At 35.4% G+C, this 16,314-nt stretch overlaps 3 protein-coding genes across 5 annotated transcripts; 1 reads left to right on the forward strand and 2 right to left on the reverse strand.

Annotated features, from left to right (window-relative positions):
• Positions 1-259: 259 nt before the first annotated feature.
• Positions 260-5,523, reverse strand: Cmtr1 (Cap methyltransferase 1). Its single transcript, XM_076121975.1, has 15 exons — positions 5,368-5,523; positions 5,214-5,263; positions 4,772-4,864; positions 4,028-4,548; positions 3,771-3,914; positions 3,244-3,517; positions 2,910-3,106; positions 2,602-2,785; positions 2,289-2,514; positions 2,090-2,204; positions 1,754-2,000; positions 1,540-1,640; positions 1,235-1,350; positions 864-1,099; positions 260-678 (listed from the first exon to the last, which is right to left on the reverse strand). The coding sequence occupies exons 2-15, from the start codon at positions 5,224-5,226 to the stop codon at positions 416-418; spliced, it is 2,730 nt and encodes a 909-aa protein (XP_075978090.1). The 5' UTR covers positions 5,227-5,263; positions 5,368-5,523; the 3' UTR covers positions 260-415.
• A 4,130-nt stretch (positions 5,524-9,653) lies between these two features.
• On the reverse strand, positions 9,654-11,879 carry Ref1 (RNA and export factor binding protein 1). The gene is made up of 4 exons (XM_076121683.1): positions 11,528-11,879; positions 10,446-10,671; positions 10,102-10,299; positions 9,654-10,009 (listed from the first exon to the last, which is right to left on the reverse strand). Exons 1-4 carry the CDS (start codon positions 11,750-11,752, stop codon positions 9,864-9,866), a joined length of 795 nt encoding a protein of 264 aa, XP_075977798.1. The 5' UTR covers positions 11,753-11,879; the 3' UTR covers positions 9,654-9,863.
• A 611-nt stretch (positions 11,880-12,490) lies between these two features.
• On the forward strand, positions 12,491-15,883 carry LOC142977656 (U6 small nuclear RNA (adenine-(43)-N(6))-methyltransferase). Of its 3 annotated transcripts, none has more exons than XM_076121720.1 (8): positions 12,491-12,980; positions 13,630-13,763; positions 13,995-14,208; positions 14,284-14,424; positions 14,579-14,711; positions 14,889-15,005; positions 15,099-15,259; positions 15,337-15,883. In XM_076121720.1, the coding sequence occupies exons 1-8, from the start codon at positions 12,971-12,973 to the stop codon at positions 15,879-15,881; spliced, it is 1,455 nt and encodes a 484-aa protein (XP_075977835.1). In that variant the 5' UTR covers positions 12,491-12,970; the 3' UTR covers positions 15,882-15,883. The 3 variants fall into 3 exon arrangements, with proteins under 3 accessions (XP_075977835.1, XP_075977837.1, XP_075977836.1); XM_076121722.1 differs by lacking the exon at positions 12,491-12,980 and adding an exon at positions 13,363-13,496 and having other exon boundaries at positions 13,614-13,763; XM_076121721.1 differs by lacking the exon at positions 12,491-12,980 and adding an exon at positions 13,368-13,496.
• The last annotated feature ends 431 nt before the right edge of the window (positions 15,884-16,314 follow it).

Genomic DNA, 16,314 nt, shown 5'->3' on the forward strand with positions numbered 1-16,314 from the left:
AAATCGATATAGAACTTGAGTAAATTCGAAAATAACCTGACGGTTACAATTGTATTCTGAATGCATAGGTGCATATTGTAATAAGAATATGTAAATAAATAGAGAGCCTAACTAAGAAAGTACTTTGCTCATCGCACAAATATTAGCTCTGAATATGAATATGATACTTTTTATAAGTAACGGTCGTCATGTGTATTTTATTATTATCAATGGGATCTAGATACTCACTACGGTCTGCAGCTAACAAAAACAATGTAACTGTCTGTACAATGTATTTTATTGAAACAATTTAATACATGGACTGGTTTAAAATTCAACATTATCATACTTTGATGATTTATAATGTTTTAAACTTGGAAAAATAGATTTATTTATATCTACATATTTTCGGTTGGCATTTCATTTGTTTTATTGCTTAGCTTGTTATACTTGATACATATTTGTTAACTTCTGCTCGTGTTACAATCTCCTGGCCATCAGGTCGCGATGATCTCACGCCATCAAATATCATGCTGGCCGACGGTTCCCAAGGCCACAACACACGACGTGTAAAGGAACTTATCATATCCATCCTGGCCTCTGATGGAATATGATACAAACTGTGTGGTTTTCCATCTCTACCCATGCAAAAGTAATACTTATGGCCACTACTTTTTGAAATTTGGGCAATCCATGGTTCTGAAAAGAGGATACGATATAAAAAGTTGTATTAACGTTCCTATTTATTCCTAGTGGGGGTCGAATCCACGATCCGAAGCAGTAGTATAGCAATGAGTTTTCAATAGGTAAGCTTGCAATTTATAATAGACTATTTCAGGATTTTTAAGGTAATTTGGAAGTTCTAGTATACACAAACTAATTACCTTTTATCTGTTTTAAGAATAGAACAGATCCAACAACATAGAACATTTCGTTTCTGTTTCTATCTGGCGTGTCAATAGTGACTGCTTTTTTCACACGCTTCATGGCACGGTACTCCAAGTTGTTGACAGCTGCATCAAACTGTTCCATGTTATACAGCCTTTTACACCTTATTGGTAAAGCTTGACTATCAAATGGTTTATTTAATGCAGTGCAGAATAAATTACACTGATTTATTCTGAAAAAGAGGCAGCATTATGAATCATGTTAGACCAAGAAATATGTTTTTTTTTAACCCATTACTGTCTCACTGTAGGGCTTGGGTTTGGGTCTTTTCCCTAAGAAATATGTTAAGTAGCTTAAAATTATTTACCTGTCGCTCAGTGAATAGTCGGAAATATCAACACCTCCCAACATTAAAGCATCTATAATGTGCAATGATTTGCTAAACATCTGAGTGTTTCCCTGACCGCGATACTCTTTCACCACCTAGAACGAAACAGGCGCATGACGTTAATTAACGGAAAAACGAAAATTGACGCTATTGCTCATGAACAAGAGCCTAATATCATAGTTTTAGGTAGCTCTAAAACCAAGCATTTTCATTCACATGAAAATAAGTTATGTGTTGACTTTGTAGATTTTTATTTCATAACAATGGATAATTAGAATACATACCTCCCCATATATTAAAGTTTTAGCAGGTAAAGTGACATGTAAATCCACAACTATGGTCCATCCACTTGGTTCCAATTGATAAACTTGTTTTCCTCCACAACCTATAAGCAGATTAAAAAGGTAAGGATATTTTTTTGGAAATTCTAGTCAGTGCAGAGTTACTTTACGACCGTTTTAATAGCGAACTTATTAAAGAAATATTAGAGGCAATTACCTATAAATATTTTTAAATCCGGACTATTCTTTCCACTACTTAGGAACATGAGATGCCAGTCATAAATATTTTTAAAGTAATTCTTCAGATCGGAATTTTTCTCTAAATAATCTGGTGGTTTGCTCAAAACATTAGATTTAAATGAATACAATTTATCGGCGGGTGGTTTCTTCATTCGTGCAATTATCGCTGACAATGTATCATCGGGGCTGAGGCGCTCGGCCTGAGTCCGCACGGCGTCCGGCAACTGAAATGATAATGGAACAATGTCGTGATTGTTAACTTAAAACATATAATATATATAAACATGAGAGATAAAGTTCATCATTTACTTACTTTCCACAATTTCAAGCACTGTTCCTTCATCTCTGCTTGACATGTATCTTTTAAATTTCTATCTTTACTATATCTAGCTATTTTAAGTAAATTTTGAATTTGCCTTTCACCAAGCCTAAAACCAAAAAACGCAATATAAGATCAAGTCCCAAAACAAATATTTTGCGAGTCATTTTATATTGACTAAATAGCTACATACAGACAATTGCTCCTGTACATGTACTCATAGAAGTTCTTATCTTCCTTGATGACATTCAAGGGCACAAGTTGTGTGACATCAGTGCCTTTATCAACACTGTCCCAGAGCATACAGTTCACTGAAGCAAGGAACTGCTCGGCTGGCTCTGTATCCAATCTCTTCCATAGGCAAACTAGGTATCGTTCAGAATTGGCTGGTCTTGAAGTTACTGGTTTATGAATACAAACTGAAAACAGGAAAAAAAAATTGATGTAGTTAACTAAAAAAGTCCCTACGTAATTTATTTTAGCACAGTTCTTAAGATGAAGTCTACCTTTATCAAAACATCTGTACATAATATAAATGAGTCCAACACTGAAGAGAGTGAATACATCAAACAACTTGACAACAAAGTGTCCACCAGTTCTTACAAGCATTAACGCTGCTAGGCACTGACACAAGTATAGCTGCTTCGAAAGTATTTCTTGAATATTTTCTTGACCTTCAACTGAAAAACCCTGAAAGAATATTATAATTTAAACAGATGCTTGATGTCTGCATTTAATTTTAATATGTTTTGTGTACTGTAATATCAAGGGCATTTTACAAGAATATGATAAACAGGGATATTAGAATACTTACACCATCAGCCATGAGAAAATGTACACCTTTATCATCTGTTTGTTTCAATACATGTTCTTTTAAAGATATAAGATTGGCAGGATCAAATACATTTCCATCTCCTTTAACACCATAGTATGGATTAAATGTTTCAGGTGATCCAGCATGGAAGTCACATAGTTTGAAGTCATTGGAACTTTTCAAAGTGAATCCAAAACCTATAAATACAATAATATATATGATTTGCCCTTAGAATATGTAAGGATCACATGCATATCAGATATTTTAAGTGTATATTATCAGATATTAATATGATTCTAGAGTACCTATAAGTAGTTCATTATGAATAGCTCACCTTTCGCTCTCCACCCTTTTCTGTACAATACATATTCTGAAAAGCCACCAGGGCCAGCACAAACATCAGCAAAATAAAGTATTTCCTTAGAGTCAACAGCATCTTCCCCAGTTTGTTTCTTTGGATTGGTGAAGTTAAAGTCAAATACAGCATCAATATTAGCCATTTTGACTGCTGCTCTGTTCAGGAATATCACTGAGCCAATAGTTTCATAAGGGTTACTACGAAATCTAGCATTTCTTAGGTCTTCATCATCTAAACTGTCAAATATGGTCTACAAAAAGAGAAAACACTGGTTAAACAGGAAATCTATCTACATACAAATTGTTGCTTTGCGGCAATTTTATAAACATTGGGATGCAAAAACAATATAACTTATTTACAATTACTTTTGAGATGTGATGGATGCTGACTATGGAAGATTGGCATGGCACTGCCTCAGAACAGTATAATTGCCATTTTTGTAATTAGAGAAAAAATTATTACATATTTCGTTCCAAATGAGTAAGTAAAGTAATCAAGAATACCTTGGAATCTAACACTCCTTTCAATATTGCTCCATCAACAAATTCTGTTTCATCATCAATAGTTAATTTCTTTGGTCCTTTTTTTAACCATTTTTCTAAAAGATCTCCAGGTGGGGGCTCCTCAGGACAAGGATCTAGCCAGAGCTAAAAAACAATTTTGTATTAGACAATACTTAACTTTGTCTTATAAAATATATGATTGTAATATCTACAAAATTGATAATATTTATTTTACTTGTAAACAAATATAAACTTACTACTTCCTCCTTTGCTTCAGGTTTTGCTTCTTCTGTTGATGTCTTAAAATCTCTTGGCAATTCACCAACAACTGATGGCTTTGCACCTAAACCTCTTCGCCCTTTTTGAGTAGAAGCCTCAACCGGTTGTGTTCTACCATGTTCAAATTTACCTAAACCTTTACCTGGCTTGAAACCCATGTTCTTCATCATACGCTTTGAACTTTCTGAATAGCCTGTGTACTCGGCTTGATCTGAGTTTTTATTGTAAAATGAATCACCATGGTCATGGTCATGGTCTTGGAAGCTTGGACGCATTGAACCATCCCCATCATCAGGTTCATCATATAATGGCCTGTAGTCATCATATTGGTCATTTGGTGAAGAACAGTTCTCACTCAAACTACTTCTGCTTAATCTTATATTTTCTTCTGGACTCTGATCTCCAAAACTTTGTCTAGTTTTACCAGGTCTCTGGAATTGTCTACCATAACTCTCCATGGTAGGAGTCTCTGGAGTTTCCTTATCTGATTCTTGCAAAGCTGTAGAAATAAACTCAATGAAACATTCAGATACTAAGAGGTACTTAAAATTAAGTTTTAAATATAATTTTTATAACTAGGCCATCTTACTAATTTTGACTTTAACAGGACTCAGTAATTTGCACTGGAGCATTGAAAAATTGATAGTATCAAATCAACATTTCAAGCAAATTTCAAGAATTATTATAGGCCATTATTTATGCATAATAAGAAAGAGATATACCAGAGCCATGAGAAGTGGTAGATGATGCTCCATATGTATCAACCCGAGTGCGCTTTGCAGGCCTTGTGCTCTCATCACTGCTAGTATCCTCATCTGAGGGACATATGAAAAACAAACAATATAGAGTATGAATATTCTATTCCTAAAATTACTAACATCAAAATAGTATTTCATTATATTATGAAGAATTCCAAATACACTAGAATTTCAAATTGTTTCTAAGCACAACCACCACACCATAAATACTTCCTCTACAAATAACAACTAAGTTTTGAATGAAATAACTGTGATTTGCAAGAAGCATTTTCTAAATAATAAGTTAACATTTATCCATAGAGACTAATCTAACCTAACGCCTGAAATATAAAGCTATATAACAAAAATATCTAACATGCCTACAAAAACATGGCACATGTAATAAATCACAAATGTTTAAACTTACCTGATAAGTTCATGATAAGAGGTTTTCGTAACACAAATACAGAAGAAAATCTGAAACAAACCCAAGAAGTTTAACTGATACCGGTTAACTAAGCAGCCTGCGAGTTGCGACTCAAATAAAAATATAAACAATACACTAATTTAGTCGAACTTACGATGGTAAATACTGCCAGAGATTAAGACAATAGCTAATTTAATATGTAGATAACATAACAGCAGCTAACGTCGATAAAAAGTAAATACAACAATGCGTCCACAAGTAAATAAAGTTGATTGATAAAACAGTTTGACAGGTAGTGTTTGGTTTGATCTTCACTCAGTCTCGACAGATAATAAAATCAATAGCACGAGTTGCCCACTGTCTTGCATAATTTCGGTCGATATTTCTTTTCTATAGTCTAGGATTTTACAAAACCAACTAGATTCCCCATAAAATATGTGCCTGTATGACATTTCTCATAACTGCTCCTCAACAATTAATTTCAATCATATAAAAGTTCTAGCTGGTGCCCGCAACGTAGTAGTGAATATTTTACTCACGTAAATCCAGCTCCCACAGGATTATTAAGCAGCCTCTATTAATATATTCCTGTACATCCTCCTCTATAAGCAGTGACATTCCCAATGAAATTGGAGCGGCTGTTCCGCAGATTTTATTGAATGTCTATGATAAATTTAAAGTCTTGAATACTGTGATAAATTTGAAAATTACATTCGAACTTTTAACCGACAAATCGTAGTTGTGTAGATGAAACTCCTCAATAACTGAATATTTATGTTTCGTTTTATGGCTTTTTGATAATAATTATTCTTAAAGGCGGCGATCAGTTTGATGACTTTCTTTGAACTTTACAGCATAGAAAGCTTCGTTCAAACCTTAGCTGTATTCCTTGAGATGAGCGTGTACAAACACTGTATCTTTTTTCAATCTTGTCCTTTCAACCATAACTTTATAGTTAAATATATTAAACTAGCTGACCCGCGCAACTTCGCTTGCATCACCTTAGAGAGAATAGGTCATAATTTTCCCCGTTTTTGTAACATTTTGCATTGCTACTCCGCTCCTCATGGCCCCAGCGTGATGTTATATACCCTATAGCCTTCCTCGATAAATGTGCTATTTAACACTAAAAGAATTTTTCAAATCGGACGAGTAGTTCTTGAGATTAGAGCGTTCAAACAAACAAACAAACTCTTCAGCTTTAAATATTAGCATAGATGAACATTTTTTTTGCTGTCTTATCATATGAGCACGGAAGGACACTAACACAACATCATTTGTTTCTCACTATATTTCCAAGCTACACACCTCAACGTAGATTTATTAAGTAGATACTTGAGTCGAATTCCTACTTTCGGTTCTTGTTTTAGACAACGATCTGAGAACGGCAATCTACATAAAATCGGCCTATCGAAGTCATCAACTGACATCTGGTAACATTCTCGGATAAAGGGAAATACCCTAAAATGCTGATTGCTGTCGACAAGCAGCGAATAGATAAGCTAATGTAGGTACCTACATATAGTATCATTAATTTTGCTCCAGTTTAGACAGGAAATGGTAAACCTAAGAGACCGAGATAAATTTAAAAACATTTTTCTATTACACCTTATTTTTGTGGCTTGTATATAGTATTGTAATCAATCTCATAATGATTGCTCTCTGTTCCGCAAGCGCAAGGGCCGCAAATTAAATTGTCGCGGTTACTTAAGTTTACCTTCTGCTGTTCATACTTTATGACTATACTAGCTGACCCGCGCAACTTCGTTTGCGTCACATAAGAGAGAATAATTTTCCCCGTTTTAGTAACACTTCGTTGCTACTCCGCTCCTAATGGCCGTAGCGTGATGTTATATAGCGTAAAGCCTTCCTCGATAAATGGTCTATCTAACACTGAAATAATTTTTCAAATCGGACCAGTAGTTCCTGAAATTAGCGCGTTCAAACAAACAAACTCTTCAGCTTTATAATATTAGTGATTAACTTAACCATGTTTTTATAGAGCTAAGAAAGCTGTTATCGTTCAATGAATGGAGAATGTTACTAGGTATGCCAAATCGCTTGAAATGTTGACACAGTATAGCCTGTATGTATACATATAAACTAGTTTTTGTTTTAGTCAAAAATACCAAATAGTTTTGATTTTATAAGCATTCAAAGTTTTGAAAAATATCGAGTCCCGCTAACAGCCGCGTGAGCGGCTGTGACGTCATACTACTTTACCGCGCCGCGCGGGCCGCGTCCCGCTCAGTATTAAGTCGCCAATCGTTGTTGTAGGTGTAATAGCTTGCGTAGTATTGTGTTGTGTTTTCGTCCGCTTATGTATAAAATAACTTATAATAATAGTAAATACTATTCGAATAAAAAAATGGATAAAGGATTTTAAAAAGGGCAATCGGATAATGTACCTAAAATAAATGGAATAATGGTTGCGAATTATTTGTGAAACAAATAGAGGTTTTGTTGCTTCCGAAATCCTACTTAATATTATAAATTTGAAAGTTTGTGAGAATGTATACATGTAGATACATAAGTACATAAGTGATACATACAATGACATACATATGTCATTGTATGTATGTATGTACGTATGTATGTGTGTACGTACGTATGTATGTATGTATGTACGTATGTAAGTATGTATGTATGTATGTACGTACGTACGTATGTATGTATGTATGTACGTATGTTTGTATATGTATGTATGTATGTATGTATGTAAGTATGTAGGTATGTAAGTATGTATGGATGTTTGTTACTCTTTCACGCAAATTTGACAGAACCGATTACGATAAAATTTGATATATACCTGAAGACCCAGAATAACACATAGACTACTTTTTATCCTCGAGTTCTCGAAGGATCGGGATTTACGCGGGAAGGGTTTCCATGCGGACGAAGTTGTGGGCGGCTTCTAGTATATTATACATAGGTATAACAAGTAATAATGTTAGATAAATATTAACAGTCACTGCATATTATAATGAAACAGTTTTTAACCGAAATAATCGTATACTTATCGATTTTACAATTTTCCTGCCACAGTAAAATCAATAAACTCGCGATCACTCCGGTTAGAAATTGTTTCATTATAAGATGAAGTTATTTATTATTACTTGTGTACTTACTTACATAATATTAAATTACATTTAGGCACAACATATGATTTCCTAGTATTTGAATTGAACATTTTTAAAAGTATTTAGGAATAATTTCAACGCACCGAGCGCGCGACCGCAAGCGGACTGTGTGAGCCAGACCGAGCAAGTGTAGAGTGACGTCACACCGTCACCGAGAGCTAGCGTCGTGCGGTTACAACTTGTTTTACTTATAAATCGAAAACTAATTGACGTATCGAAGTAATTCTTTCACCAGTATTTTTTATTTTTAAACGAGAATATGGAGTGCTAAAAATCAAAATTAGGTAACATTCTCCATTAGCTTCTTAGGGGATTTTACTACAGCACAATTTGTTTAAAACCGCCTACGTCTGTTGAATTAATGAATCACGTAGGTAGGTATTATGTATATATTCGCGCAACACCAATAAGACTTAAAATAAATTTAATCGAATTCACACAAAAAAAATGCAATTAATTCTAATTCTTTGATGCCCTGTGTCCACTCAGCATCAATGGAAGTGCAACTTACTTCCAACATTTAAAACGTGGGTAAGTAGTGATGTAGTGACTGGTGATAGGTAGCCATTCCAACTAGGTATTAGATATGAAGAAATGGAACTGGTTGAGAGCGATGTGTGACAGTGATGCTATGCACACTCTCGAACGTTTATCAACGCATCCTACCTTGAACCATTTATTTTCTTCCGCATCGTTCCTCACTTTTTTGTGAAAAGTTAATCACCCTCGCTAAGCATCCCTGCAGATTTTAGGAAAATCAGATGCGTAATGTGAAGGTGTGTACTTATATACGACCTATCATTCGTCTTGATAATAGAGAGATATTTGGCTCATACTGGATCGTAATTGCGTTTGAAGTTTTGATCAAACGTGAGTTGTGCGTTGGAGTGTTGGGCGGATGTGTAGCGAGAGCAATATCGCCGTACGGTGTAACTATCCACCTTTATATTTACTGAATGTTCCAGATTGCTGTTTGACGAGGTAGTGGCACGGAAATATTGCGGATAAGACGCGATACAAGTGCGCAAGACTTAGCTACTCTGTAATGTTATAGATAGGACAAAGGAAGGTACATTCACTGATTGTCAGCTGCTCATTCTTAGGTGGTTAAATCGGCATTAACATCTATTGACAGTCTGAAAGCCAAGACACAATAGCTATAGGTCATAATTATTTCACAACTATCAGCTCCAATGAACTAAAACCAGTCTTAGTAACAATATTGAAGCATGTACCCATGTCAATCCAGCTGAAATATTTTTATTATTTTGGGTAAAATAGGCTTATATTATTAACAATATTATTGATATCAAATTCTTACTTTATTAAATCATACATTTAACATGTGTCAAAACCACAATTCCACAAATTTATTCTCAATATGGTTATAAACATAACCAGTTTTGAATCAGTATTAACTATAAGATTATGTCAATTTTCAGGTGTTTCTTCTTTCAAATTCTACACTTATATAGATAGTGTCCTTTGCACTACACTTTTATTTAATAATTCACTTAATTTCTTTCACATATGCATCCAGTTCAGCATCCAACTGTTCTGCAGTAGGCACTGGACGCTTGCCGCGGCCGGCTCCTCTTGCGCCACGTCTAGGGTTGTCACGTCCACGGGGCCCACCTTGACTTCTGTTTGCGCCAACTGTCAAAAGAAAATATTTAGCAGTGCCTTTATTTTCTAAGATACAATTTATAATAAAATGAAGTTAATTGTTATTTTATAGTAATAGTTACCTCTATTAGAATTTCTTCTGACTGGTCCACTGCTGCCACCCCCTCCACCAAGGCGACCTCTTTCTTCACTCCTGAATGTGCTGATTTCAGATGTTGCCAGTTGTATGTTCATTGCTCTGCCATCAAGTGGTACACCATTGTACTGTTTCATGGCTTTTAATGCATCAGCTCTTCGATCAAACACCACATCAGCAGTACCTTAAAATAAAAAACAAACTTATGTAAATATGTTTGTACTAGCAGTTTTACTAGAATAAAGCAAAACTGTGAAATAGTTTACTTTTATAGGGTTACAAATAACTCAATAAAATAAATATATTAGTAAAATATTAAAAACTGCTTACCTAAAGATCTACCAGATCGATCATAGTGCACAGCCGCACTTTTCAGTACACCAAATTCCGAAAATAGCTCTTGTATGTCGGAATCTGAGACTCCAAAGTCCAGATTGGACACTAAAAGTTTGGTGGGGCCAGTTGTTAAGGCACCACCACCACCACCACTCCTTTGTATCTTCCTTTCAGCAAAATCACTGAACATGTCATGTTTCCAAGTGCTGTTAACATCGCCCTGAAATAGGTGGTCCTTCAAAGAGCTTGCCGATTGGCTGCTCTATGCCTTTTTGAACTTGATTACACCCAAGTGTAACAGTGTGGCATTCGAGTTATTGTTACATACTCTGCTACATTCTTGTAACAATAACAAATTAAGCAAAACAGTTTTACAAACAAAGTGTGAAACATTAATACATTATCAAATGAATAAACTTCACAATTAATTAAAAATTTCTTAGTCCCAGGAAACTAAACCCGAAGAGTTCGTGGATTTTCACTGACACACACACACACACTTGGCTACTTTTAATGCTGGATTTCTCGTATCAATGGAGAGTCACGGTAAAGACACCATGCCAACATTTTCTTGTCTCCGCTGCCTGCAGCTAAAGAGCCAGAAGCTCTTCGGTGAAGACAACACGGTGACATTGCCACTATGCCATCGCCATTTCCACTTAGCATGTCAGCAAATAACATGGTTCTACTTGCAGGATTTTCAAGAAAGCTGACCCCGAACTTTGCTGCATTTCAATAACAACGCAACGTATACAGCCAGCCCACGATTATTTTAATATTCCAGGGTAGGGTAGATAATATCGTCACGTAAAGGAACTGATAAATTCATAATAATATTTTTGTAATGCTTGCAGAGGAAGCCAAACTAGGACGACAATAATATTACTGATTAAAATTCTACGACAGCACGAAACTTGGGCCGTATGTGTGGGCAAATTGAAGTTGTCTGGTCAAAGACGAAATGTTTTAACCCCACATCGTCTGTAGACGTGAAATAGGTAACTATTCTGTCTGATGCGTCATTTCACCACGTTTGTCCGCCATTTGCAATTTGTAAAATCATCGAAGAAATTTACCCTTGAGTAGTTAGTTGACTTTGTTATGCCTCCACGATTGCGACCACGTAAAACACCTCCTGTACGACCATTTCTAAATCCAGCACCAACCCCAGCGCCGCCACCGCGGCCTCCAGCAGGTCTTCGACTAGTATTAAATTTTCGACCAGCACCTCCTCCTCTTGGGGTCTTCTTGTTTGCTTTTATAATATCGTCTAAAGCCATTTCAATTTGATCGACCATCATTGAGTTATTTATTGATTCCTGAGACGTAAAATATTAAAATTAAATAATAACACTGTACGATCGCGTATTCTTCGATGCCTTCGTCCAACCAAACTTGTTCTAACTTCTTTGGAGCTTGCAGTTGCAATGTTGCCAGTTTTTAAAGTATTACATCCTCAAAAAAAGTAATAACCCACAGATAATTTACTCGTTCTTAGCGTAAGTTTTCCTACTTTTAGTTTCTTAGGAGTAGGATGCATCGTCTATTTTTAATATTCATTATTTAATTCCAGTATTTTTTGAACTCCTAAGAACTTTAATAAACTAAAGATTACAAATATTAATAATCTTCCTTGAATTCGGGAATGGGGCCTAGAAATTAGTAACACCTTTGAGTGGCGAATCATAGACTAACTGCACCGAACGCCCTGAAGGAGAAAAGCTCTTTACTCAGTCGCTAGTCGGCAGCTCATTCTCGCGATCGCGTCTCTTTGTGCTTTTTTTTTTACACTGTCTATGGAATAGTGATGCTCCTAAATCTTACACTGCATTCTTTATTACCTAGGGTACCTACCTATATCATTATGATCTTGTTTACGGTTTAGGTACGATTCAGACCAACCGGCTCGCGTCGGGCCGGGCCGGGCGGCATTTTACAATGCGGTAAAGAACATTGAAATGTATCAACAGTAAATACAGTTCATATTTGCAAGCAACATACGCATAGCTATCTCCGTCGGCATCCCGCGACGCGTCGCGACCTGCCGCGACCTGTCGCAGAATGCGTTCGGCTGTCGCGACGGCCGACCGGCCCCGACCGGCTCCGAACGGCGCCGTCGGCATCCAATCGGCTGCCGTCGGGTCCGTTCGGAGCCGGTCAGCTGTGCGTCGTGAAATACGAACGGAGATTACGGTGCAGCAACTAGCGAATCATTGAAGTTGTGTTCTTCAAGCGACAGTTAACATATTAAAATAAAAAATGGATACGGAAGAAAAACTAATTTCTTTAGTCCAGACATATGATTGGATTCCAGCGGACGCTGTCGGCTGCCGCGGCACGCGTGCGGCTACCGCGGCAGCCGTACGCATACCGCAGCAGCGGTACAGCTCCGACGGACGCGTTCGGCTGCTGCGGCACACGTTCGGCTGCCGCGGCACGCGTACGGCTCCGTTCCGAGGCGGCGCGACGCTAGCCGGTTGGTCTGAATCGTACCTTAGAATCAGTCTTCTACGAAAGGAATGTTCGTTAGTAGGTATTTGTTCTAGCTTAGCTAGTAGTCTTTTCTTAGCTAGTACGAGCGCTAAAGCTTATTTATTGATAAATACAATTAACATTCCTCCATAGTTTACAGTATGTTTATTTTAAGTTTAGAAAAGTATTTTATATCGAACTAGTGTGGAAATACAATATTACGTAGAAAAAGCTTATTATGTCCAATCTACCTGAGGCTCAATAGCATCCAAAATACACATTAAGATTGGTGGTTCATGAAATGTTTGTCACTTGTTTCTTATTTTATATTATTTAGATTTTGTGTATATTAGATAATATAATTTAGTTTAAATATATTTGTATCTTGTTAATATTCTTGTGTTAATAATAAAACATGATCGCATGATAATGAAAAATAATGTCAGTAATGCCAGTTGTCAGTGTCAATCGACAGACAGCCAGGCCGGTGTCAGTCAGGAATATCAATAAGTCAATTGACAAAATATATTGACAAAATATAAAAATAAAATTGAAAAACAGCGCATACACAAGGTATTCTTGTTAAGAGATGGTCAATAATATTCGTAGATTTTCTCTTTTGCATTTAATTACTTAATTATTAAGTCAAATCATACGAGCACAAAAACGTGCTATTGCACATTATTTCAGATAACTTTTCTTATAGGTGAAGAAATCATAGTTAATACATTACAAATGGCTTTGAACAAATACATGCACCAGCGTAACATTTATAGAGTGCCGCCTGATTTTGGAACGTTAGCTAAGTTACATGCAGAGTTTTCAAGCATTTCAAAAGTGGTGAGTATATTATGTTCGTCAACAATTGGTCTTTACACAGTTTTTTATAATTACATCAGCTTTTTAAGTGTACTTTGTTTGGTTTCCTGTGCCTGAATAAAGCAATATATATATATAACGAAATAATAATTAACATAAAAGCATTGCGAAATATCCAAAACTTCCCTGTAAAAAAGGAGCAACTTATTTTTTTTTATAAATAAAATTTAATAATGTTTATTTATGTTTCAGGATGTAACAGGCAAAGTTACAATTGATTTTAAAGATGCAAATGCACTCCGAGTATTAACAAAGTGTTTGTTGAAGACAGACTTCAATCTGGATGTTGTTATTCCAGAGGATAGACTAGTGCCTACACTCCCTCTGAGACTAAATTATATTTTGTGGTTAGAAGATTTATTGATTTCAATAAAAAGAAATGATGATATTAAAGGTTTGGATATAGGTAGGTTGTCAAAGTTCAATCTAGTAAAAAAATACAACATTATGCATCCCTAATGGTTTTCTTATAATTATTCAGGTACTGGAGCATGTGCTATATATCCCTTGTTAGCAGCAGTTAAAAATAAATGGAACATGCTGGGGACTGAAACTGATCCTGAAAGTTTTGTCAAAGCTGAAGAAAATGTACAGAGGAATAACTTGCAAGGGCTTGTCAAGTGTAAGTACAACCATTGGAGATTTGTTATGTTTATAAAAGCCAGATAAATTATAATGTCATAGATACTATAAATAACTTTGTATTTGATGTTATTTTTAATACAAATCATTTAACAACATTGTTTCATCCAATTAATAATAAATTTTTGTTTCAGTAAAAAAAAATGCAAGCAAATCAATAATATCACATGTATTTGCTGATGATAAATCAGTATTTGATTTCTGCATGTGTAATCCTCCATTCTACAGTAATCTACAGGAGTTATGTGATTCCCGTAGTCCAGCCAGGTATGTCTTTAACCACTTAAAGCTCCTTAATTAGCCTACCTAAATATTTGTCAATAAAACTTAATATATTTTCATGCTCCTTTTTAATATGACTCCTTATTTATTAGTTTCAAGTTAAGACCTAAAATACCTATTTCACATATTATTTGTATTAAATAAGAAATTCAATCTTTTCAGACTGCCACCAAAGAATGGATTCACTGGATCTCCTCAAGAGCTAATTACTGAAGGTGGTGAGCTAGAATTTTGTAGAAAACTTATTAGAGAGAGCAAAGAGTATAAGGATAGTATACTGTAAGTTTATAATTATATTTAGTATTATATAAGCTACTTATTGACTACTAGGATACATAATAAACTTAACTATTGATTCTTTTCGCTTTTCAGTATATTCACCACAATGGTAGGACACAAGTACAACTTAAATGTACTGATTCAAGATCTCAAGTCAGAGAACATAACTCATACTCACACAGAATTCTGTCAAGGACGTGTTACAAGATGGGGCTTGGCCTGGACTTTTAAAGAGTATGATATATATGAATTAGGTATATTTACAGCATTTATGTTTCAACTAAGTTCTCATTGACAAGTTCATAGCCTAATAGACAATCTTTTGTTGCAGTACCTCCAAGAGATAAACCGAGAAAAAAGCCTGCACCTACTATTTACTTGTTACCAGAATTACCAAACTGCACTTATAATGTGGAGACTGCTTTTACTAAAATAAAAGAACTCCTTAATTCACTTAACATCAGTCATAAACTTATTGATAAGAGAGGGAACACTGTCACTCTGGATATAATTGCTCATTCAAATACTTGGAGTAATCAGCGGCGAAAACGAAGGCAGCAGAAAAGAGTTGAAACTGAAGCAAAAAAACGTAAACAGGATCCAGGAGAGGATAAAATTGACAACAATGATAAAGATGAGCTTGATGTGTCATTAAAAACCAATACTTCTGGTTCTGAAAGTGAACTTCCACATGAAATTACTGATGGAGAAGCAGGGACTACAGACAGTACAAATAATCCACCAATAGTTCATGCATTTTTCAAATTGTTAAAAAACGAGAATGATGTTTTATTGGAAATGGAATTTATTAAAGGTAGCGCCGGAAAAGAGGGATTGCACCAAATAGTGCAATTTATTAAAAATAATTGGAAATGAAAAAAAAATGGTTTTATTTGTACGCGTTTTATGATCTCTGTAATACTCTGTATTATTTATGTCTGCGATTACCATGAGATGAGATATGGAAAACAAATGCGTAATCTAAAAAAATATTAATGAATATATCTGAATTTGTAGAAAGAAAATCTTTTTAGATATAGGCAAGTTCGAATTAACCGAAGAGCGGTCCTATTATTGTCTCCAAATATTTTGGCCTGGCCCGGGATAAGATCCCCAAGTAGAATACCTTACGGTATAATATTTACTCTGTGGTTTGTTTTGACCGACGACGCGGCGACGTAATCGACTATTGGAATTGGTCGGCAAAGGGGTATATTTTTTGGAAGTTAGATTCCAATTAAGTAAATATAATGAATTCAAACAAAGTTGGTATGTGGACTGTAGCTCCCGTAGCAGGCTGGCAGTGACA

Source organism: Anticarsia gemmatalis, chromosome 13, assembly GCF_050436995.1.
Source record: "Anticarsia gemmatalis isolate Benzon Research Colony breed Stoneville strain chromosome 13, ilAntGemm2 primary, whole genome shotgun sequence".
Lineage (NCBI taxonomy): Eukaryota > Metazoa > Arthropoda > Insecta > Lepidoptera > Erebidae > Anticarsia > Anticarsia gemmatalis.

Bases quoted from the DNA above. Each gene is read 5' to 3' on its own strand.
- Cmtr1 (XM_076121975.1), bottom strand. The intron at 3,107-3,243 runs GTGAGCTATTCA...TTGTATTTATAG, and splicing joins AAAAGGGTGGAGAGCGAAAG to GTTTTGGATTCACTTTGAAA. The intron at 2,205-2,288 runs GTATGTAGCTAT...TTTTGGTTTTAG, and splicing joins ATGTACAGGAGCAATTGTCT to GCTTGGTGAAAGGCAAATTC.
- Ref1 (XM_076121683.1), bottom strand. From the start codon at position 11,752: ATGATGGTCGATCAAATTGAAATGGCTTTAGACGATATTATAAAAGCA. The intron at 10,672-11,527 runs GTAAATTTCTTC...CACCTATTTCAG, and splicing joins AGTCAACTAACTACTCAAGG to GGCGATGTTAACAGCACTTG. The intron at 10,300-10,445 runs GTAAGCAGTTTT...TTTTATTTTAAG, and splicing joins TCGATCTGGTAGATCTTTAG to GTACTGCTGATGTGGTGTTT.
- LOC142977656 (XM_076121720.1), top strand. The intron at 13,764-13,994 runs GTGAGTATATTA...TTTATGTTTCAG, and splicing joins TTTCAAGCATTTCAAAAGTG to GATGTAACAGGCAAAGTTAC. The intron at 14,209-14,283 runs GTAGGTTGTCAA...ATAATTATTCAG, and splicing joins TATTAAAGGTTTGGATATAG to GTACTGGAGCATGTGCTATA.